Below are 24,632 nucleotides of genomic sequence, written 5' to 3'. Positions count from 1 at the left end.
TAGAACATGTATAGCAGCATATAATACCTCCATTCTACTCATAAAGACACCCAGTGGGAAATAACATATGGTACAGGACTCTCAGGGTAATCAGTGAAGCCACCGAGGATATACATCTAGTAGTCTTTAATACTACACACTGCTGGTTACTCTACTGTCCCCTGGGACCTGGAATTCTGTATCAGATTTAAAAGATGCTTTACATGTATTGAAAACAATAATACTGCTAGGCAGTCCTGCCTTAAAGGGTCAAAAATTCCTCCACCATCTTTGGATGGACTTTAACTAAAGACCTAAAAGATCTACACCAAGCCTCCTCCAATGTAGACAAAATTCTGATCGTCAGCCCTACTGAGGAGGCCTTTGATAAAAATACTGTAACCACCTTGAACCATCTGGGGGATAAAAGATATAAGGTATCCAAGAAAAAGGCTCAAATACCACACACTAGGGTGACCTACCTAGGCTTCATTCCTACAGAAGGTAAGAGAAGTGTAGAAAGCATTGGCAGCCTCGCCCCTCCTAAAACTAGAAGACAGCTTAGGGGTTTGTCCGGGGATGGCTGGGTTTTGCCACGTCTGGATTCCTAACTGTGGTCTAATAGCTGGGACTCTATGAAAAATTAAAAAGAAAGGATGATTTTTTTTAATGCAATTCAGAATGTAAAAAGACCTTTCAAGAACTGAAAATGCAATTACTTCAGGCCCCTGTTCTGGCTCTCTAAAATTTAGCTAAACTCTTTGACCTTTACATTCATAAGATAAAGGGAATCATCTTTGGGGTATTTGCTCAAAAACTGGGGACCCCTTACTCAGGTGGTTGCTTATATCTCTAAACAATTAGATCAAACTGCTAAGAGGTGGCTTTCTTGCCTCCCAACAGTGGCAGCTACTACAACCTGGCTAAAGGAAGCTGAGAAGTTAACATTTGGTCAGCTGATCACTATATGAACTCCATACCAGATTTAGACTTTGGCTAGTCCCCAGAAAGTCAATTCAAGTTCAGGCTATGCTTTTAGACAATCCAGTGGTTTCCATAAAAAACTGACAGGCTAAATCCTGCTACCCACAGAAACAGGGCCCCTGGAGCATTATTATATAGAAGACATGATCTATTCCAGTTGTCCTGACCTAAGAAATGAGCCTCTCCCACATGCCAAAGAGGAATGATTCATGGACAGGAGCAGTTTTCTGAGAGAAGGAAAAAGCCTGGCAGGATGAGCAGAGACCTCCCAGGCCTATGTCTTAGAGGCGAGAAGCCTACCCCAGGGGCTTCTGTTAAAAAGGTCTTGCTGGAGCCTTTGGGATGGGGAAGATCTTTGATGTTCACACAGAATCCCAGGATGTGTACGCCATTCTACACGCATGGGGCTATTTGGAAGGAAAGAGGCATGTCTGCTGCAGAGAAGAAACAGGTGAAAATGGCTTAAGCATATTGAAGCAGTATAGCTTCCAAAAAACGTGGCAGTGGTTCACTGTAGAGGTCACCAAGAGAAGAATGCAGAGGCAATAAAGGGAAACAACAAGACGAGTGCAATTGCCCAAAGGGCGGCCCCAGAACCAATAACCTGGCAACTATCCCCCCACATCCCCATACCTCAAAGGCCAGATCCATCCAATTATTCCTCAGTCTGCACAAAGGAAGAATTAGACACACCTGGAAATGGGGATTCACTAGAGATCTAGGAGGCCATGGGTAGCTAGGTAATGAACACAGGCAATAGTTCTTTTCCCAAACTGCAGCTTGTCAATCTTCAGGGGGGCTCATCAAGTAACTCACTCTGGGTATATAATTGGTTCTCTGAGTTCATGGTCACTTCTGGCACGAGAAGTATAATCAGTCAGATAGTTGAGACCTGCCCCATCTGCACAATGAACAACCCCAACACCAGACCTCTCAGAGGTCTCCAGATCAGGTCTGTTCAGACCAGAGGAACATATCCTGGGGAAGACTGGCAAGCTGATTTCACTGCCATGGCGAGAGTACCCAGCAATTTCAGGTATCTCTTGGTGCAAGCAGACTCTTTTTCTGGGTGGATAGAAGCATTATTAGGGCTCCCCAGGTGGCACTAGTGGTAAAGAATCCCCCTGCTAATGCAGGAGGCAAGAGACGTGGGTTCGATCACTGGGTCAGGAAGGTCCCCTGGAGTAGGAAATGGCAACCCGCTCCAGTATTCTTATCTGGAAAATTCCATGGACAGAAGAGCCTGGCGGGCTTCAGTCCCTGGGCCTGCAAAGAGTCAGATATGACTGAACAACTGAGCATACACACACAGAAGCGTTATTAACAGAAATAATTCCTAGGTTTGGGCTCCCAGGGTCCTTTCTAAGCAATAATGATCCAGTACTGTGTCTCAAATGATGAAAGGGATAATGAGTGCCATGGGTAGATCCTGCTTTTAGCTTGGAGGCCTTAATTGTTGGAGAGGGTAGAAAGATCTAAACAGAGCTTGAAATGGGCCTTAGCCAAGCTGTGTCAGGAAGCTCAAGAAAACTGGATTAGGTAGCTTCCAATTGCCCACTCCCTATGTGGTTAGCCCCAAGGGATAAGTTAGAGTTAAGTGCATTTGAACTCATGTGTGGTAGACCCACCCACTACCCCACTGACCACCCACCCCACCCCCCCACCCCCGCCCCAAAGAAGGGAAACCTTAACTTGAAATGGAACAACTCTAGTATGCCCCCCAGGTAGGTAACCAAGTGATTACCCCACCCCCTGTCCTTGCTCTCTACCCATTTTGGTTAAGAGACTGGGTGCACCTAAAAACCTGGAAGACCAGCTGAGTTCTAAGTGGAAGAGACCCCACTTGGTGATCCTAACACCCACACTCTACCCTGAAGTTGCAGGGTTTACCCCCTGGGCACATCACCCTTGAGTGAAGAGGTTCCTGAGCCCCAACCTGTGGAAGGACACCCCAGGGCAACAACCCCCCCGCCGCCCCCGACTACTCAATTGAACCTCTCTGACCTGAAGCTTCTCTTCCGGAAAACAACAAAGTGTGGCCAGGAAAACAGGCAACAGCAGTGAGCCTCCACATTGGGGGATGCTTGCCTACAGGCAAAAGACCTAGATACTTGCATTTTTAGGAAAGATTTGCTCTTGCTAATACTTGGGCCATGTATGTTAAATTGTCTGGTGTCCTCTGTCTCCAAAAGGTTAGACAAACTGTCACTCAGTGATACGAACAGTTAGGGTTGAAGCCTGGTGACCATCAACACATCTAAAGGCAGCTGGGAAGATGCTCTGGTCCTCCACTCAGGGTTGTGGGGATGCCTGGAATTAACAGGAAGCAATTTTTTTGGGCTTCAAAATCACTGCAGATGGTGACTGCAGCCATGAAATTAAAAGATGCTTACTCCTTGGAAGGAAAGTTATGACCAACCTAGATAGCATATTCAAAAGCAGAGACATTACTTTGCCAACAAAGGTCCATCTAGTCAAGGCTATGGTTTTTCCAGTGGTCATGTATGGATGTGAGAGTTGGACTGTGAAGAAGGCTGAGCGCCGAAGAATTGATGGTTTTGAACTGTGGTGTTGGAAAAGACTCTTGAGAGTCCCTTGGACTGCAAGGAGATCCAACCAGTCCATCCTAAAGGAGATCTCTGGGTGTTCTTTGGAAGGAATGATGCTAAAGCTGAAACTCCAGTCCTTTGGCCACCTCATGTGAAGAGTTGACTCACTGGAAAAGACTCTGATGCTGGAAGGGATTGGGGGCAGGAGGAGAAGGGGACAACAGAGGATGAGATGGCTGGATGGCATCACCAACTCGATGGACTCGAGTTTGAGTGAACTCCGGGAGATGGTGATGGACAGGGAGGCCTGGCGTGCTGTGATTCATGGGGTCGCAGAGAGTCGGACACGACTGAGTGACTGAACTGAACTGAACGGAATCACAGAAGACAGACCTGAGCCCCTAATACCCCTCAAGGATGAGGAACAGGACAAAAGACAGAGGAGGGATGTGTGGTTGGCAGAGCCCATTCTGGGTGATAAAGTCTAATCTTGTTTTCTTCTCCTTTATGCTCAGTCTAGTGTCACTTGCTCACAGGGTGCCACATGCAGAGGCCTCACACCTGGCCCTTTAGACCTGAGCTCCTAGTATGAAAATGGTTTCCCCAGTGGCTCAGACAGTAAAGAATCTGCCTGCAATGTGGGAGACCCCGGTTCCATCCCTGGGTCTGGAAGATCTCCTGGAGGAGGGCATGGCACCCCACTCCAGTATTCCTGCCTGGAGAATCCCATGGCCAGAGGAGCCTGGTGGGCTGCAGTCCAGAGGGTCACACAGAGTTGGACATGACCGAGTGACTAACACACTCCTAAACTGTACAGATTCCTCAGCACCGGGGTGTATGCAGAAGTGTGTGGACGTCACTGAATTCGAAATGTTGGCGGTGGTGGGCCTTCTGCGGGAACGCTGCTCTGCCCTGCAATCTGGAGCTGGAGCCTGAACATCACGCCTGCACCTGTCTGGCAAGAACTCCGCCCCCTCCCCGCTACAGAACGCTACAAAGCAGCCCCGCCCACGATCGTTCCAGGAGAGCTATTCTCTACAGCCAGATGGCACTCCTCTCCATTCTCCAATCAAAGAGTAAAGCCTCCTGTGCTTCTGAACCGAATTTGGTCTCTAGGCTCCAAGCAACATCAGGCAGGAGGACCCTTCTTGGGGACCAGCTATAAAGGGTCAGTGGTCACAGATGCAACAATGGAAATTACGAGAGGTGGCAGAGGGAACAAGAGCTATGGGGCCAGCGACCTTCAGACCCACTGATCGGTAAGACGACAAAGAATCAGAAAGGGGGGCTCTGCACTTTAGAGGACTCCTCAGCCTCTCACCCTAATACTTCAAGTACTTTTGCAATTTTCATGTAAAAAGATGAAAACTGTCTCACCTTATCAATCTCCAGTCACTGATTCATTCATTTACTCAATTACATTTATTGAAGAGCTACTATATAAAACACAGTATTTTAATTGGGAGTCTTTGCCTGCTGAGGACCCCAAAGCTGAAAACTAAATGCAATAGTTGCCACATTTCTAGGGCCCTGCTAAACCAGCTAGGCAGAATTTGCGAAGGTGTATGCAGACCAGTTCTGTCATCCTTAGCCCCTTACTCACTTTCAAGGATTGAGTCGAAGTGGCCAGAGGTTGGAAACAGGAGACTTTCAGGAAAGGATTTAAAGCGCTGTTGCATTTTTGGTCCCCTTGACATGAAGCCAGATTTGAGGGGCTTCCGGGAGACCCCTGTGTGACCTCGACCCTTGGAATCTATGGAGCACAGAGAATGGTGTGTGGCCTACGTTTGACAGGTCGTGACAGCAATTGCCTGCAAGGGGTGGTGGAAAAACTTGCTGGTAGCAGGTTTTTCATTTAACTGCTGACAGTGTGGAATGCATGTTTCCTGTGGACCAGACGAAGCTATGTAGGAGAGAGCCTGTCTGATGACAGTTTAAAGGGACTTTGCACATGGTAGCCATCTGGACTGGCAATGAGACCTTAACCTAGTTTGTATGCAGATGACCTGGGGAGGAGCTAGGGTTGAAGGACTTGTCAACTGGGCAGCCCCAGAGTGCTTGGTCTATTAACAGGGGCTGCACTGAGAGATCCCTAGTAGTGGGGCTGGCTAGTCTCTGGAGCAGAGCCTTGGAGAGAACCCCACAAAGCATGGATCTTAAACACCCCCGAGGCCTGAGAGAACTAGCACCTCATTGGTGCCGGTCAATAAAAAACTTTCCTGCCCCTGTACTTCTTCATGTCCTTCCCCTGACTTCAATTCTGGAAGTGCCAGAGACTGGAGCAGGTGGGCAAAGGACTTGCAGGAGGAAGAGAGTCAGAGAGGAACAGAGGGAACAGTCAGAGGAAGAGAGTAGCCAAGTACACTATCTTTTTCCTATGGCCACAGTCAGCACAAAGCAGGCACCGGCTGAGGAAGGGGAGAAACCTCTCACCATTACAGGTAACTGCAAGTTTTTACTATTACACAACATAGAATATTTCAGTTATAAAAATGAGAAGTTGGGGGAAATCCCTGGAGGTCCAGTGCTTAGGACTCTGTGCTTCCACAACAGGGGGCATGGGTTTGATCCCTGCCCCTGGTTAAGGAACTAAGATTCTGCATGCTGTGTGGCAAAGACAAAAAAAAAAAAAAGATGACAGAGGACTTTTTATTATTTGAGAGTGAGCATAAAATTGGTGGGAATGGCCTGCAATTGCAACCAAGGGCGGGAGAAGGACAAGCCCCCCAGATGAGTCCTGCAGGCATATTACGAGACAAAACACAATTGGTTAATAACTGTACCTTACACGACCTTTACTTTCAACATTGTACAACTCAAGGCACTGTTTCCTGTTTTAGGCTTAGGAGATGTGAGGATAAAAGGCAGTCTCTAAGCTCAAGGACTTCATCCTTGAGCAAGAAATAGGTAAACAGACAATAGCTAACTAACAGGCTGCCATCTCTGGGATCGCACAGAGTTGGACACGACTGAAGCGACTTAGCAGCAGCAGCAGCAACTAACATTTACTCAGCCCTTACTAGCAAGTCCCAGACACTCTGCTAAGGACTTTATATATGTTAATTAATTTAAACCTCACAACAACCCTACAAGGTGAACAATATTATGATTCAGTTTTACTAATGCTGAGAAAAAGACACAGAGGTTAAGCAACTTGCTCAAGGCCATACAGTAAGTAGCAGTGCCTGGAGAAGTCAGGCCCCTGGAGTCATTTGCCCCTGGAGCTCGGCTGACAAGCATGCTACTATACTGCTTCACAGAACAGGAGGTGTTATAATGGCTCCAATGGGGCATCAGCCTGGACTGAACCAGGGCAGGCATCCTGGAGGAGGTGAATTTTTTTTCCAAAGAATGCCATTAGAAAGATGATTAGGAATTTGAAAAGGGAAGCACTAGATAGTTTCAAGAAGAGGGAAAAGCCTGTGCCCCAAATGCATTAGGGAGTGGGGCTTCAATCCATTTACTGGGGTTTGGCTGGAGAGAAGCTTGCTGAAGGCTCGACCTTGGTTCATAGATTTTGTATGTACCTAACACAATGCTTTTCAAATAATAGATTCTCCATAACTGCCTATTTGAGTAGGGCACCCAAGAAAAAGTGTAGCATGCATAGGTAATTCTAAATCAATGATTATGTCAATAATGCATTGCCCTTCCCTCCAAAGGAATCTATTTGGTAAATCAAAACTACTAATTCAGAAAAAGGGGGTCTGCCCAGGGGTGTAAGGCTTGGTTTGCCTTGTCACCAAATATCTCTGGAGTACTTTGCTACTGTGGTTTATTCATCTTATACTTATCCCCCTAATGTTATGTGTTAGAAAATGCTTAGCTACTACCTTAGGAGAAGGAAGACCAGGCATTTGAAGTCCATGTACACCACTGACAAAGTTCGATGACATTTGTTAATACTTGATTAAGTATAACTAGGCATTTGTGATCATTAATCTGTAACTAGTATTTAAAGAGTCACTCTTACACAACTTCTGAGTGTGGGAGAGAGAAGAATGATGAGTGGTGACCTGCAGAACTGGACTTTGTGCTCCCTGTCCTGTGATTCCTGTGTGGGCTCTGGGAGGATTCAGCTCTCTGAGGTTATAACTGAGGCCAGGGTTATAACTTAACTAAGAGGGAGAAACACTTCTTAATCTGGGGAATCACAGGTTTCTTTCAAGTAATTTTCAGATAGTGGATAATAACTTACAAAAAAGGTCATGATTCATAAAGTAGTAGCTGTTGTTTACAGAGAGTTTATTGTGGGCTCTGTGTTATACTGTTTTATTTTTAAATTTTGTTTGTAAAGATTTTTATTGGAGTATAGTTGCTTTACAATGTTGTTAGTTTCTACATTACAGCAAAGTGAATCAGCTATGTCATGTCATGTGAAAGTCGCTCAGTTGCCCCATAAACTGTATGTAGCCCGCTAGGCTCCTCTGTCCATGGAACTTCCCAGGCAAGAATACTGGAGTGGGTTGCCATGCCTTCCTCCGGGGATCTTCCTGACCCAGGGATAGAACCCATGTCTCTTACGTCTCCTGCACTTGCAGGCGGGTTCTTTACCGCTAGTGTCACCTGGGAAACCCAAATCGGCTAAACATGTACATATACCCCTCCTTTTTGGATTTCCTTCCCATTTAAGTCACCACAGAGCATAGAGAAAGAGGAGGGTTCCCTGAGCTATGCAGTAGGTTCTCATTAGTTATCTATTTAATATATAGTATCAATAGTGTATATATGTCCATTTTAATCTCCCAATTCATCCCACCCCCTTTTTTCCCCTTTGGTATTTTAAAATATATAAAACAAAAGCAACAACAGTAATAAAGCAAGCCAATGTTCTGGGAAACAATCATGTTTGTCATATAATGTTTTGAAGGACCCAAGAAGGAGCCAAAATTATTTATTAGATTTTAGGGTCTCATGGTTGTATTGGTCTAGCCCAAGTATGAGGAGGCCCTGTTGTATCAGTGTCAAATCATAGAATCTTCATACAGGAAACAGATTTACATTCTGTTTCTGCCTGCCGTTCACCAACTATGTGCAATATTTTGGGTTATTTTTTCCTTTGGGGCTATATTTCATAGTATTTCACATTTAATCCTCATCAATATTCTGAAATAGGAATTTGTATTTCCACTTTGCTGAGGCTTAGGCAGGTTATGTTTATCCAAGATTATGCAAAGAGCACCAGGGTCTGGATCCAGAACTTTGTTCATAACCATTATGCTAAATGCTACTTATCCAGGGCCATTGTCTGCAGGGAACCATTGTTGTTATTGTTTGGTCGCTGAGTTGTGTCTGACTCGGCAAACTGGAACTTCCCAGAAACCTTACACCATATCCACTCACCAAGGTACCTCACTCTGGAAACATGGAGGAAATTGGGATTATCTTTCTTGCTGTCCCATGCAACAGACTCTTCTAAAGTCTGGTCATAAACCAAAACCCCCCTCAGGATAAGTCTCTAAAATCTGTATGTGTGAGTTTTTTCCTTTGCCAATACTGGGTTTTAGGGCAAAATAGAGGGGGGCCTCAATATTTCTCTTATAATAATTCCTCCCCTACCTCTCTGAGGTCATTAAAGTTTTCCCCATAGAAACATTGTTATGAGTCAGTTATATATTCCTTTAGTACCAGGTGATTGTCTGTTTAGCCCTTAGATTAACAGCAAGCCTGAAGCTGGCCCACAATTTACAACATTGCTTCTTTGCAAAATTATATATTGAAGTCTCCCTCGACCCCTAAAATATTTAAAAAAATAGAATATCTTGTTAATTTGAGATTATGTTCATCAGATTCATTTCATATTTTATTGGCTAAGGCTGGCAAACTTTGTTCTTTACATCTTCCTTTCCTAAAAGTTCTTTTCATTCCTCAGAGAAGTTTCAAAAATTCATACTCCACTGCCTTTAGGGCCACTTATAAGTAACAGAAGAAGAGTAGTTTTGCTACATTTTAGTAATCCTCATTTGACCTCAAAAGATGGAGTTTTGCCAATTGTGAGTATATTAAAAAGAATGTGCTATTGAATCAAAAGCATTTACAAAGGGGAATTTCTAGAACTGCTTTGTGTGGATAGTTTAGGAGGTGGATGGATTATTATTGTGATGATTTTTTAAAAAATTAATTACTTTTATTTTTGGCTGTGCTGGGTCTTCACTGCTGCAGGTGGGCTTTCTCTAGTTGCGGTGAGAGTGTACTATCTTCTATTTAGATGCAGTGCACAGGCTTCTCATTGCAGTGGCTTCACGTGTTGCGGAGCCTGGGCTCTAGATGGATGGGCTTCAGTAGTTGTGGTGTGTGGGCTTTTAGTTGCCCTGCAGCACATGGGCTATTCCTGGAGCAGGGATCAAATCCGTTCCCCTGCTTTGGCAGGCAGATTCCCAACCACTGGACCACTTGGGAAGTCTGAAATGACTATCTTGAAGGGTGACAATATTTCTTTATATGTATCATTTCTGGGCTAGTTCCTAAAAAAAATTCTCTCAAATTTCCTTATACTGTCACTTCTTTTAAGTTATTGAATTTCAGTTCACTTCTGATTCAAATGACCTGTAATTTAATGATAAAATTCAAATCCTATCCTTTTTCATGACAGATCTGATGGTTTTGAGCCCTATGTGATCACTAAACTTGAATCAGATAGGCATGATAAAACTTAAATGATAACATCAGCATTTATATTTATAAGTACATAAAAAACCCTGACACCTGTATAGTACTTCAGTCTTTCAAAGTTATTTGGTACATATTATTTCTGAGGGTAAACATAAAGTTGTCTAGAATCATGAGAAAGTTTTTCCAATTACAAATCAGTAACTTCCCATAGAACCTGGAAGAGCAGGCATGGTTTCATGTAGAAATGACTCACCAGGAAATGACTCCAGAGGTAAACGGGGATTCAGGAAATGTCCAGTGCAAACCATGACAGCATCAAAGACAGCTCTGTCCTGCCTCCCCTCTGTCTCTGTGACAACATCCCATTGACCAGTTTCAGAGAAGTCAGGACGCTTTGTTATGCTGCACACAGTGGTCTGAAAGCAAAAGACAGACACTCGTTTTCCACCAGTCATCTCGGGACTTCATGCAATGACTGTATGGTAACCGTGTTTGTTATTTCAAGTGGGTCTAGTAAGTCTCATGTTAGAAGGCCTTTCAATATTGGTTTATCTTCTCCCTTAAGAAGTTAAATAACTTGTGCAAAGTCTCAAAAGTGGTCATAAAGATTAGGACCCAAAACATCCGAATGATTTCACTGCAAGGAAGAAACATTCAGTTTTTATTTCTGGTGAGAAGAAGACGAGTTAAAATATTGAATGTTGGAAAAATTTAGGAAAATGAGTTTTGACCCATTATAATTTCTGTGGCTCAGACTTCTAGTTATTTCTTTCCAATGGGTTTCATGAATAAAATCCAGTTTTCCTTTCCTCTGAAAAAAATTCTAAATTTCATCCTGAATGAGACTTTGGATTTAGAAAAAGAACCAGGAAATTCAGTATTTTAGTGACTTCAGTAAAACATGAACAGCAGGATTTTTATCTGCCTTATTCATATAGAGAGAAAATTAAGAAGAAGTTTTCTTAGGCATCCCATTTGAATTAGATTGGTGAATGGGCCAGCCCCTATTCATTAACCTTCCATAACCCAAGCCATCTTACCTTAAACTGAATGTATTTCAGAAGGTCAAAGTGCTCAGCAAACTCTTGGAGGTAGTTCCAAAATTTTTCATGGTTCATGAAATTAGGATAATCTTCTTGGAAAGGGAAGTCACTGTAACATGACATTTCTTTGCAGACATTCGTCACTAATGACTTGTAGACCCTAGTCATCCCATCTTTAGAAGTTTCCTGTGTACAAGCACAGTTAACTTGATGGGGTGGGCTGAGGGGGATAGGAGAAGAGAACAGAGATCACCAGCAGCTAGCATTCCACATGTCATTCCAAAGAGTTTCTGGAAAATTTAGCATTGGATCCCCCTGCTATAGATGTAAAAAATCACTGGTGGGGTTGAATTGTTAAATATAATATCTTCGTCAAACTACAAAGAAGCTAGCAACATTTAACAGGGCTCTGCAGGACTAACAGTGTCTTTAAACAGTTCCATGAACGTGGGCCCATGGTCCATCTTCCTTGTCTTCTCCTTCTTCCCTTGCCATGATTACTCCCTCCTCTCAGGTTCTGGGCCTCTTCTTCTTGCCTTTGCTTAAGGAATTCCTCACAAAGTTTTCTAGTTATTGTCTATGTATATATTCAACCACTCTTTCTCATCCACACTTAAAATACTGAAGACTCAAATTTTCAAAACAACCCCCGCTTTCAACTTAAATTGAAGGAGGAAATAGAACAGGCTCCATCTTGAAGGCAGGACTCCATCTTGGGCAGGACTGTGGACTTGAGCTATATGCCCAGTATCTATGGAAATGATATACCAACTGGAAAACCAAACCCTCGGAAGGAAGAGTCCCAGGGCTCATACCTAGACTCTCCATGCCTAAAAGAATACCCTAATTATCTGTGTAACTGAATAGAATCATACATTCTATTATGCTTACTGGGCTATGACCACAGGCCTATTGATAATTGTCCACTGTTAACTACCTAGGCTTAAGGCATACGAATCACAGGTTAACTTTGATTGTATCTTTCTTTTCCTTTGTTCAGACTAGTTTCAGGGAATTTGGGGAGGTGGGTTTGGGCACGTACACTTAGGGTATATAAGGTTTTCACAAAAACTCGTCGGGGTCCTTGGCTAAGAGGAGACTCTGCCTTGGGCCCGCCGGTGTAATAAACTGCACTCCACTATTGCATTGTCCTTCTGAGTGAGTTTGTTTCCTGGAATGTGTGGCTAAAACAAAATCCTCTTACAACCATGTCTCTCTCTGTCTCATCTCAATTTTCATGAAGGGGGTCATCACACACTGACAGCCTCTGTTTTCTCCTGGACTCCTCAACTCCTTGTCTTATCTTGGTCTTTGCCATCCAAAAACAAAATGAAAAGACCTATATTAAGGACACCAGTGAACTTGTTCAAAGCTAATCTCTATTTCTTCTTCAAGTCTCTTTCTTTGCTATCACATTCTCTAAGAAGCCTTCCATAACCCTATAGATCTTCACAAGGTAGCTATCGTACCTGCTGCCCCAACCTAGTACCCTGTACTTTGAGCACAGAATCGATGACACTGCGTTACAATGATGTGTTTACAGTTTCTGTTCCCACTAGATTCTAAGGAGGGTTGGGGCCCTGTCTATCTTGTTCCCTGTGTGTCCTGGGAGAGGGACATCACAAATACTTGAATGAATGGAAATGCATTGCATTTTTGGAAAAAAATATGTGTATGACTGAAAGAAATTACATCAAAATTTAAATAGTGTTAATTTATTTAGTGCTCAGGAGTATTGATGTTATATTTAATTTATATTTTTTCTTTTCTTTTTTTTTTTGGCCTGGCCTCATGGCATATGGGATCTTAGTTTCCCAACCAGGGAATAAACCCACGCCCCTTGCAGAGGAAGTGTGAAGTCTGAATCATTGGACTGCCAGGGAAGTCCTGTATTTTTTCTTTTGTTTAACTCAATATTATTTTTTTATTTTTAAATTTATTTTTATTGGAGTATAGTTGCTTTACAACGTTGTGTCAGTTTCTGCTGTACAGCAAACTGAATCAGTCATATATACACATACACCCACTCTTCTCTCGATTTCCTTCCCATTTAGGTCACTACAGAACATTGAGTAGAGTTCTGTGTGCTATACAGTAGCAATATTACTTTCTAAAATTAGTTTATATCACTAGTTTATATCATTAGTTTATAATAGGAGAAGGAAACCAAGCCAACCATAGTGTTAGGGGAAGCACACTGATTCAAACTGCCCACCCTGGCCAGGCACCATAGTAACCATTTGCATGAGTTGTTTTATGACAGGAGATCCTGATAAGGAATACGGAACTAATAAGCCACCACCAAACGGAAGAGTTGCCTAGTTGCTGAGTCGTGTCAGGCTTGGATGCCACCATTCTCAAAACAATGTCTGCTGGAAGTTAGTAACTGCAACCTTACTTTTTATAAAACTAGGCAACTGGCTACCTGGCTACAAGTCTCTCTGAAGTCTTTCTCCCAAAAGGAGACGCCGTGTATTCGTCCACTTCCAAGAATCCTCGCTAGCATCCATCTTGGCTGAGCGATGCGTGCACCACCAGGAAAGACTCTGAATTAGAGTGATTGGCCAAAGACCACCTGGAAACTAACCCCATCACCATAAAACCCAAGACTGCAAGCCACGGGGCAGAGCTGTTCTCCTGGGTTCTCTTACCCTACAGCCCTCCACCCGGGTGCCCTTTCCCAATAAAATCTCTTGCTTTGTCAGCAGATGTGTCTCCTTGGACAATTCAGTTCCGAGTGTTAGACAAGAGCCCAGTTTTGGGCCCTGGAAGGGGTCCCCCTTCCTGCAACAATAGGGTCAAATAGCAGAAAAGTACACAAACCAGACCGAATATTTTCTTCCATACTGACATTTGGTGGCTTAATGAGGCCCACAGTACACCAGAAAAAAAAAAAATTTTTTTTTTTTTTTTTCCCCAGTATACTATGGGTTTCCCTGATGGCTCAGAAAATTCTTTCCCTGGTGGTAAAGAATCTGCCTGCAATGCGGGAGACCTGAGTTCGATCCCTGGGTTGGAAAGATCCCCTGGAGGAGGGCATGGCAACCCACTCCAGTATTCTTGACTGGAGAATCGCCATGGACAGAGGAGTCTGGCAGGCTACAGTCGATAGGGTTACAAAGAGTCAGACATGACTGAATGACTAAGCACAGCACAGTACTCTATAATCCTAGAGTTGTGATCATTTACATACATTTGCTTATTCTGTTTTCTTCACCATTCATCCAAGACTGGCAAATGCCACTTCCTCCATGCAAGCTTCCCTCATTCATACCAGTGTGAAGTACCTCCCCAGCCCTGAGCTCCTGCCAAATGCTGCTCTTCTCCTCCCCCTGAAGCACTTACTACTTGGGCCTCCATCTTTTGACATCTTCTACCCTACCAGGGGCAGATCCCTTTATTCCCACTGAAGACCCTGATATTCCCAGTAACCAGGACCAATTCTGGCCAGAGGCATGTGTGAGAGGGTAGCAGGTAGGAAGGCTAGGGGTCTCCAAATGGAGGAAATAGGCTGCAAATGTCAAACGTCTTTTATCTCTCTCTTAAGTGGTAGGAGGAAACAAACTACACAAGTCAGATTTTTTTCCTTTCTCTATACAAAATTGAAAGAGTTCCTTTAAAATTCTGTGTTGCCATGACGACACCTGGTTCCACCTGAACTCAACTTTTTTCAAACCTTGAGGTAACCAATGCGTTTTTCTTATGGAAATATTTTTCTTAAGTTATGTTAATGAACTATACTTACCCTAGACTCTGTCCTTCTTCAAGTAGGTTTGCCTAAGGCTCAGAACCAGTATGTTTTATTCATGTAAATATTCTCTTAAGCTATGTTAATGAGACTATGTATTTGCTTAGAATTTGCTAGGTATTTGCTTGCCTTTCTTCCAAGATTCATGCCAATCACTTTATGGCCTGGGACAACTCACCTTGTGCCAATGTTATCTCAAAATGAATGTTGTGGGTAAGGGGCCTGGTGCCAGTCTCTGAGTTTTGAGACATTTCCTTTCTCTAACTAGCAACCTGCTAGTAGCTATATAACTTCCTGCTAAAGACTAGCAGAGGGCACTCTTTCTTCCCCCTTCTGATGTCTATGTCAGAAGCTTTCTCTCTCTTTTATACTTTAATAAAACTTTATCACACAAAAGCTCTGAGCAATCAAGCCTCATCACTGGCCCTGGATTGAATTCCTCTCCTGTGAAGGCCAAGAATCTCCAGTGTCTTTCACGACTCAGCAACAACCTCTCATGTGACATTTAGTCATTTCCAGCCCTACTTCTTGATGCTCAAGTCACCTAATGGCTGGCCGAACCTTGAGCATACACCCTGGGCTGCACACTCCACTCTTAAGAGAAATAGTGCCTGGGTTGTTGTTCTTCTGATAATGTAAAAACTACCCCCTAGACCTAACAAGGTCTGGATTCTTGCCTCTCCTTGCCAATTCTCTTCCAAAAGACATGAACAATGCCTTGGGGTTGGGGATCCATCCCCTGCTGCCAACTTCTGTCCTTCTTAAGGTGCCATCTGCTTCACATTCACCAATGAGATTCAGCTTACCCAATGTGATACTCTGCTACTTTGTCTTAGAATGTTCATGGTGCAGAAATCATCATAACTTTCAATCCTATGTTTGTGTATCAGACTTAACTCTTTCTTCCTCTTTCCTCCAAATTCTCTTGCCCCTACCCTGCCAATTCTCCAGGTTCATCACCTATCAGACTGCGTCCTGCGTGGGGTCAGCACAACACCATACACAAAGTTGTGATGCTGCAATGAGCGGCTCCCTTAATGATCACCATGCATGTGTGTTCACTCATGTCCATCTCTTTTGAGACCCCATGGACTACAGCCCACCAGGCTCCTCTGTCCATGGGATTTCCCAGGCAGAATACTGGCGTGGATTGCCATTTCCTTCTCTGGGGGATCTTCCCTGACCCAGGGATCGAACCCTCATCTCTTTCTTTGGCAAGCGGATTCTTTACCACTGAGCAACCTGGGAAGCTCTTAATGATCACCAAGATAGACTACAGCCACCATGCCTGGGCAGGGACAAAGCAAATGGCCAGATTATAGTTGTTGAAGGTGGAGGGTATGAACTACGCACAGTAAACTTCCATAGTCCACCGATGTCATTACTTCTTTCAAAGCAGATGGGCTCCAGGTGTTCATCCAAGCAGCATTTGATGGAGGACAGGCCACTCACACCAGCTCCGATCACTGCAACTCGCTTGGCCATGGTGTGTTCTGTATGATACAGATTAAGCACAGCTTCTTTGTTTGACAAGGCTAGAAGGGAGCCCTTGTCACAGAATTCAACTTTCACAATGATATAGATACCCTCCTTTTGTTTCTGAGCTAAGGCAGAATCATAATTTGGCTAAATATGAGGGCTCTGAAATAAGACTGTTTCAGCCAGGATGCTGGCTTCATTTATTTATCTTGGGCTAGTTGTTTATCCTTTCTGTGCCTCAGTTTTCTCATCAGTACAGTGAGAGGGGAAATAATAATGCCTATCTAAAATAGGCATTGTCCTGAAATTAAATGACTGAGATATGTTGGAAAAGTTGTAGAAGTGTGTCTGCTACATAGTAAGTACTCAGTTAAATTTTGCTTTTATTATTAGCTAGTTAAGCCAAGACCTAGCACCAAATATTTAATCAGCATTCATTTCCCACTTCCCTAATGACTTTCCTTCTTTTCCTCTCTTCTTTCTGGAAAAGGCAGCTCACACAGATAAAATTTATCAACATTTGGGAACACATAGATAGACACAACCTGTTGCTTCCTTTGGATTGAGGAGTAAAAGGTCTTGATCCCCTTAAGACTTTATATTCCCTCAGTATTAAAAACACTTTGCTATCACCTAACCCTCCCAAAATCCTAGGAACTGCAACCAGCAAAAATGTTCATTTTTATTTAAAGCATCTAAAGTCCTAAAGAGTAGCTAGTCATGGGTCATGTCCTGCCAGCAAAAAAGATACTACATTAATTGAGGGGAAGTTCTTAACTTTGAACAATGAAAGCTTGACTGACTGTAATACAGAACTAAGTCCCCAAGGAAATCCATATGGCACATTCTAGAGACCAAGATGAGATCACATGGAAATGGGGATGTTATCCTTGTCAGGAAAGATTGGAGGAAGCATGAAGGTGTCATGACAATTTATATCAGATTTTTAAAATTGTAGTTTTGGGCATCTGCAGATGTCAACATACATTTTTCTTTGATCAGATGGGTTAACACTAAGTTAATTCCAGTGAATCAGGTTTATGCCACATGGAAGGCTTTGAAGTGTCAGGTGGACTCAGGTGTAACTGCTGAGTCTTTGAACATGACTTAAGGCCAGTCTGCTAGTAAGAGGCTGAGTCGAGAGAGACTCTAGATATCTGAGTATGAGTCTGGATGTGCACATCTCACTGGGATGAGAGTCTGAAGTGTCCCATGATTTCTGCTCCTGAGCCTCTTCCCTAATTTGAGCTCAGGTTTGCTGCCATGCTTTCTGGTTGGGTTTGTGGTGGGGGGTTTGTCCTCAGGGCTTTGCAGTTTCTCTATAGCCAAATCAGAATCCCCAGGCACAAGAAGAGTGACTGTCAGTAAAGGAGGTGGTTGGAGGAAAAGGGCTCAGGATTGGTTGGTTTGCATTCAAAAGGTCACCCTCCCAGGAGGGTGGTTTACTACCTCAAGGAACTGCCTAAGCCTGGGAGCAGCAGCCCCTTTGGCATCAGCAAGGCCTTAACTGTCAAAGCACCAAAATATAGAAAATAAAGAGGTATGGTTAATTGCTGGGAGCCAGCGTGACGAGCTCCACCCGTGGCAAAGGTCATGAGGAAGGAGGCTCGGCATACGCAAAGGCGGGATCGAGCCTCAGGAGTCCCCCTGGGAATTCTCGAGCATCTACCCCCCAAAACCAGAGTCTGCCTACTTTACTGCTTTGTGCTCTCACCTCTGACTTTACTGGGGGTTGTCCCCCACCACGATCTCACTCTCTCTGATAAAGAGTTAACTTACAGCTCCAGTTAATAAGCTCCTGGGCATTAGGAGTGTTTAAATCCAAACCCCTTAGATAGCTCTCTAACTCGCCTGACAAGTTTACCCCAACTCCTACAGCTATGCATACAATTGTTTACAGTCTCTCAGCCTCGAGAGGCACGGGGAAGCTTAAGATATTCAAATAGCTTAGAGCCTCTCAGAGAGTTAGAAACTGTCAGAATAAAACTAGTAAGATTTCATTGATGAGCCCATGCTTGCTGCCAAGTTTCCACATCCCCTGTATTGTATCCTTGAATGTGTATTAATTAATATAGTTGGTATGTAGAAAAAATAAGTAGTGCCCTTGGTGTTAGCAACTTTAGACCCTTAAGGTAATAAATTCTTTCCTTTGTTGTAAACCCACTACACCTCTGCCCTATAGGAATGCAACTTTATGTAACACCTCCGGAGGATGGCCCCAAACCTTAAAATAATTACTCAGAGAAAATAAGTCTTATGGTTGACAAACCTTTGTCAAGAGTCATAAAATGTTAATAGGCCTTCTGGCCAGAAGATGATGTACATCACCTAAACCATTTGTATACGATAAATTTGCAGGAAAGAAACCCTGGTTTTGATAAGGATCAAAGACTGCTGACTTTGCATGGTTTCAAACCCCCTATTATCCTCTATGTACAACTTATGGTTATAAAAGCCCCTGTTGAAAATAAAGCTACGGGCCTTGCTCACCAAAGCTTGGTCTCCCCATGTCATTCTTTCTTTTCACATTCCGGCTGAGTCTCCATCTGGAGCGTGGAGGTCCTCTGCGACCATTTATTTGCCTGGGCTTCTAGGACCCACTCGAGAAGGTGCCTAAGGTGGGGCACCTTCCGCTATTCGAGAGGGCACCTTCGGCCTCTGTGGTCAGAGCTAACCTGATGTCATGGGTTATATTGATTTTCTGCCTAAACCAAGCTACTCAGCCTCTTTTCTCCACTGAATTTTCCTACTGAGCTATCCTCATTTTGTTACTATTTATATCTCTAATTAATATTTAAATAAAGCTATACGCTATTGTATCCAGTGAACTCGCTGAAGCCGTCTCCCCTTCGAATACCCTGGATCAGCCGGGGCTGGACCGCGGCAGTTAATACAAGTGAGAAAGGGGAAAGCTCTGGGAAAAAAATAAAAAATAACCCCTCGGCACAATTACAAAGGGAGTTAGTGACTTTACAGGGGCAGAAGAAGACTTCTGAGCCCTTGGAACCCTCAGACTTACCTGGTTCCAGAGGAGGACACAGGGACTTGGAGCATCAGAGGGCTTTTCCAGGCTTGCCTGTTTCAAAATCTTACTTGCCATCCCGTCCTTTGTAAGGTTGAGAACTTCCTGCCTGGCTTCATTATTTACAGCAAAATTTACACTCTTCCCCCTCGAGACTTTTGGTTTATTTAGGAGTCTCTTTTTGATTTTGGGAGAGTTGAGTAGTCTGCAGTAAGAATGGACTCTGGAGGCAGCAGAACTGGGTTTGAACTCTGTCTCTGCAACTGACGAGCCATGTGCCCCCCCAAACAACCCACTTACACACTTTAAGATTTACTGTTTGCAAATAAGAAACACAGTCACACGGAAGGATCGTTTGAGTCTGAAACTGTGATAATAATTACACAAAACTGCCTAGCACCAAATATTTACAGGATTCATTTCCTACCTCCCTAACCATTCCCTCTTTTCCTCTCTTCTTTCTGGAAAAGACGTCTCACACAGATAAAATTTATCAACAAGTTGGAAACACATAGGCAAACACACCTATGGCTTCCTTTGGACTGGAGAGTAAAAGGTCTGCTGCTGCTGCTGCTGCTGCTAAGTCGATTCAGTCGTGTCCGACTCGGTGAGACCCCATAGACGGCAGCCCACCAGGCTCCCCTGTCCCTGGGATTCTCCAGGCAAGAACACTGGAGTGGGTTGCCATTTCCTTCTCCAATGCATGAAAGTGAAAAGTGAAAGTGAAGTCGCTCAGTCGTGCCGACTCTTAGCGACCCCATGGACTGCAGCCTACCAGACTCCTCAGTCCATGGGATTTTCCAGGCAAGAGTACTGGAGTGGGTTGCCATTGCCTTCTCCGAGTAAAAGGTCTAGATAGCTTTTATTCATAAATAAATGGCCTCCACCGATAAGAACACATACACTTCCAGGGCACAAGGGAGAAGTCTGGAATTGGCAGATCTCGCTGTGCTGTGTTTTTGCAATAATAAGATGAAAGAAATAGTTGTTAAGCGATCTGGTTAAAATGCAAAATATGCTGCAGTGAATAGACTGGCAGCAAATTAATTCACTCCACACATGCACTCTATGTAACTCTAAGGGCAGATACTGAGCCAAGTTTGGGGGCCCCCAGAATAATTAAGAATCAGTGACTAAATAACAGTAATAAATACAGACCCAGTGACGGTCCACAAGAAGATGCCACTATATAGACAGGGGCTGACACATATGGTATCAGGCAATATGTCCTATAACAGCAGCATGCTCTGGGTACAAATGCTTGCAGACATTCTTGGGCTGCTTATCTACACCTGGAGACCTAGCTAGAGACACGTACTAGGCTGTGTTTTTCCTGAGCAAAAACACCCAAGTGCCAGATAATTGATGCCCCAAATAGACATAAATTGAAAGGCAGGCGAGAATACTGCAGGTTTGACGGGCTGGGAGGACATAGTACTGCTAAGCTCTTTGTAAACTGTAAGAGTGTGCTATAATTGTAAGGTCCATTGTAGGTCAAAGGTTGCTGATATTTAGTTCCTTAATAGAAGAAGCCCTAATCAACTGAGTTGGATTTTTGAACAACAGGAAAACCCTATCCCATACCTGACACACCATAAAATGTAGCAGTCGTTTTTGAGGCATGGAGAGACTTGGATGATTAGCAAATCATACAGCTGATATGATTTATATGAATTTGGACTTCGATCTGTTTATATTTCTTATTATTTCACTCTACCAGTGTTCTTCCTTTGCTACCCTATTTCCGAACCTGACACTTGTGGAATATTTTGTGTTTCTCAGTGACAGGCAATTCCATCTCATCCAAAAGATGAAATCAGAAAGGAGCCTGGAATCACAGACAGTCCCACAATTCTGTTATTCTCTCCACATCTTCCTTCTGGGTGGCTTCTTCCTACAGCATAACTTTGTTTCCTTAAGAAGTTCCTTTGCTTCCTGATTTTCTCCCTAATTCTGCTGCCTTAACCCTAATCAAGAGACTCTGCAAAGAGAGGATCACACTTAGTTCTAAGGAGTGCACTCACCAAGGGGAATATTTACCTTCTGGAAATATTCCAGAAATCAGCTTCTGGAAACATTTCCCCATTAAAAGAAAAAAAATCCAGGACACTTACCTTGTTGGCACAGAGAGGTAATTTTACAAATTATTTCTCAAAGCCAATAGTCAAAGACAGTGTTTGTCTTAAAAAAAAAAAAAAAATCCAAATCCAAAGTCTTTGCTCTAAAAGAAGATAAAAAATAAAAGGAATGCTGACTTTAATCAAAGTGCTCTCAGTTTAAAACAAAAACTGCCGTTTTTCCTGTCATGCTGATGACAGGAAATATACTCGCTGAGGGAAAAAAAGAAGTTGTGTAGGGCACCAGTTGAAACTTCCGTGATCTCGAGGGAGCGTTCAATGACGAATTAGAATAGAGTTGTCGGATTGGAAAGCCACAAGCGACTTCTGCCCCTTTCGCCCATCCTCCTAAACGTCACAGTTCCGACGGAGCTCTAAACTTAAAGGGGAGCACGTGGTAAGCGGCTGCTCTTCTCACGGTAGCCTTTAGAGGGCGCCAAATCACCCCAAACCACAATCCCCAGTGACTTGGGCGTTCTGCTTAACCAAATTGTGACTCTTGAGAATTAGTCTCTTGAACTATTACAGGAACTGTGCATAGAAGAAGGCCAATTAGGTGACTGTTGTGTCATCAAGTTCTCCCAAGTAGGGCTAGTTCCCTAACCCCAAAAGTATGATTTCAAAATTCAGAATTTATAAGGAATTTAAGCAGCTTCATCTTTTCAGAAAATGTCAGCAGAGGGAGCTGGTAAAACATGTTTGAAAAAGCTTAAAATTGGTTTTAGATGTTAGCCTAGGGCACAAGAAGAGAAATAATTACAGAAGCACTGGCAATAATAAAATAATAGAATACAGCCATGAAATTAAAAGATGCTTACTCCTTGGAAGGAAAATTATGACCAACCTAGATAGCATATTAAAAAGCAGAGACATTACTTTGCCAACAAAGGTCCGTCTAGTCAAGGCTATGGTTTTTCCAGTGGTCATGTATGGATGTGAGAGTTGGACTGTGAAGAAAGCTGAGTGCCAAAGAATTGATGCTTTTGAACTGTGGTGTTGGAGAAGACTCTTGAGGGTCTCTTGGACTGCAAGGAGATCCAACCAGTCCACCCCAAAGGAGATCAGTCCTGTGTGTTCTTTGGAAGGAATGATGCTAAAGCTGAAACTCCAGTACTTTGGCCACCTCATGCGAAGAGTTGACTCATTGGAAAAGACTCTGATGCTGGGAGGGATTGGGGGCAGGAGGAGAAGGGGACGACAGAGGATGAGATGGCTGGATGGCATCACCGACTCGATGAACGTGAGTTTGAGTGAACTCCGGGAGTTGGTGATGGACAGGGAGGCCTGGCGTGCTGCAATTCATGGGGCCGCAAAGAGTCAGACATGACTGAGTGACTGAACTGAACTGAGATTCCTTTTAATAGAAATCACAACCTCAAATTTTTATATAAAATCTTCTCTTGGCAACAAACTAATTTTTACTTTGAAAAATATTAAGCCCAGAGGAAAGTTGAAAAAACAATCTGATTAATGTGCATCAACATATCCCTTACCCATTTCATCAACTAGTAACCTCTTGACACATTGGCATTTTCTTCATCTCTCTTTCTCTTTCTCCACACACATGTACCCAGAGACACAGACACATATACACCTAAACACACAGATCTGAAAGTAGTCTTCAAACATCAGGATGCCATCAGAATATTTCAGCATGTATTTCACAAAAGTAAGGGCATTTCCCCACAGAATCATTATCATTACCACATCCAAGTCAATATAACTTCAGTATCATCCAACATACAGTCCACTTTCAAATTTCTCCAGTTGTCCCCAAAAATGTTCTCATCCAGTGGTGTACTGGAGCTCGTCTGCACAAAGGGAATACGTATGTCTTCCAAGCTCAGTGATAGCTTGGCATTACGCATAGTAATGCTTGACACAATAGCTTGACATTGTTCATGGTGGGGATGTTTACATCACGGAAACTGGCAAACACTACAAATTTGGGATGTCCCCCACCCCCAGCCATTTGTTAAATATTTACCCTCTCATTTTTGGCAAATGGCTTTATTGAGGCCTAACTGATATGCAAAAAAACCTGTATATATTTAATGTATATAATTTGATGAATTTGGACATATGCCTGCATGTGTGAAACCATCACCGCTCAAGGTAATAAACACATTCATCACCTCCAGAAGTTTCCTCATGGACCTTTGTTTATTTTTGGTTAAGAATATTTGACATGAGATATACCCACTTGCTGCTGTGCTGTGTTCGGTTGCAAAGTAGTGTTCAACTCTTTGTAACTCCATGGACTGTAGCCTACCAGGCTTCTCTATCTATGGGATTTTCCAGGCAAGAATACTGAAGTGGGTTGCCATTTCCTCCTACAGGGGATTTTCCCAACCAGGGATTGAAACCGAGTCTCCTACGCTGGCAGGCAGATTCTTTACTACTGAGCCACCTGGGAAGCCATACACCCTCTTAACAAATCTTTAACAAAATTTAAAAATCCACAATACACTATTGTTAACTATTGGCACTACATTGAATGGCAGATCTCCAGAATTTATTCATCTTGCATAACTGAAAGTTTATATCCATTGAACAACAATTCTCCATTTCCCTCTCCCTCCAGTCTCTGGCAAGCACCATTTCACTGTTTCCTTCTATAAATTTAACTATTTTGAATACCTCATATAAATAGAATAATACAGGCTTGTATTTTTGTGACTGACTTATTTCACTTACAGTAATGTCTCCAGGTTCATCAATGCTGTCCCATATTGCACAATTTATTTTCTTTTTTAAGAGCTGAATAATAGCATACTGTATGTATATACCACATCTCTTTATTCATTCATCTGTCCATGGACATTTAGGTTGTTCCCATATCTTGGCTATTGTCAGTAATGCTGGAATGAACCTGATAATGCAAATACCTTTTTGAGATCCTGATTTCAATTCTTTTGTACAAATACCCAGAAGTAGAATTGCTGGATCATATGGTACTTCTAGTTTTAATTTTTTGAGGAACCTCCATATTATTTTCCATAGCAGCTGCACTATTTTACATCCCCACCTACTGTGTAGAAGGGTTCTGATTTCTTCACATCCTAACACTTGTTATCTTTTATTTTGCTTTTGATAACA

At 43.1% G+C, this 24,632-nt stretch overlaps 1 protein-coding gene and 1 long non-coding RNA gene across 3 annotated transcripts in view; one reads left to right on the top strand and one right to left on the bottom strand.

Annotated features, from left to right (window-relative positions):
- Positions 1 to 13,874, top strand: part of LOC139176374 (uncharacterized) — a 58,222-nt gene extending 44,348 nt beyond the window's left edge. For both annotated transcript variants that reach the window (XR_011560785.1, XR_011560784.1), the window contains one exon: positions 13,581 to 13,874. This is a non-coding gene — a long non-coding RNA (uncharacterized lncRNA). The remainder of the gene's footprint in view (positions 1 to 13,580) is intronic.
- FMO4 (flavin containing dimethylaniline monoxygenase 4) overlaps positions 1 to 21,859 on the bottom strand; it is a 38,984-nt gene extending 17,125 nt beyond the window's left edge. The window contains exons 1-4 of the mRNA XM_070768149.1: positions 21,531 to 21,859; positions 16,269 to 16,408; positions 11,165 to 11,353; positions 10,378 to 10,540 (exon numbers count right to left, since the gene is read on the bottom strand). Of these exons, the coding sequence (XP_070624250.1) occupies positions 10,378 to 10,540; positions 11,165 to 11,353; positions 16,269 to 16,400 (484 nt within the window). The 5' untranslated portion in view covers positions 16,401 to 16,408; positions 21,531 to 21,859. The remainder of the gene's footprint in view (positions 1 to 10,377; positions 10,541 to 11,164; positions 11,354 to 16,268; positions 16,409 to 21,530) is intronic.
- Between the last annotated feature and the right edge of the window lie 2,773 nt (positions 21,860 to 24,632).

The sequence above is a fragment of the Bos indicus genome, chromosome 16 (genome assembly GCF_029378745.1).
Source record: "Bos indicus isolate NIAB-ARS_2022 breed Sahiwal x Tharparkar chromosome 16, NIAB-ARS_B.indTharparkar_mat_pri_1.0, whole genome shotgun sequence".
NCBI classification, from domain to species: domain Eukaryota; kingdom Metazoa; phylum Chordata; class Mammalia; order Artiodactyla; family Bovidae; genus Bos; species Bos indicus.
The sequence above is the reverse complement of the archived record's forward strand: the minus strand, read 5'-3'. Positions and strand labels throughout refer to the sequence as shown.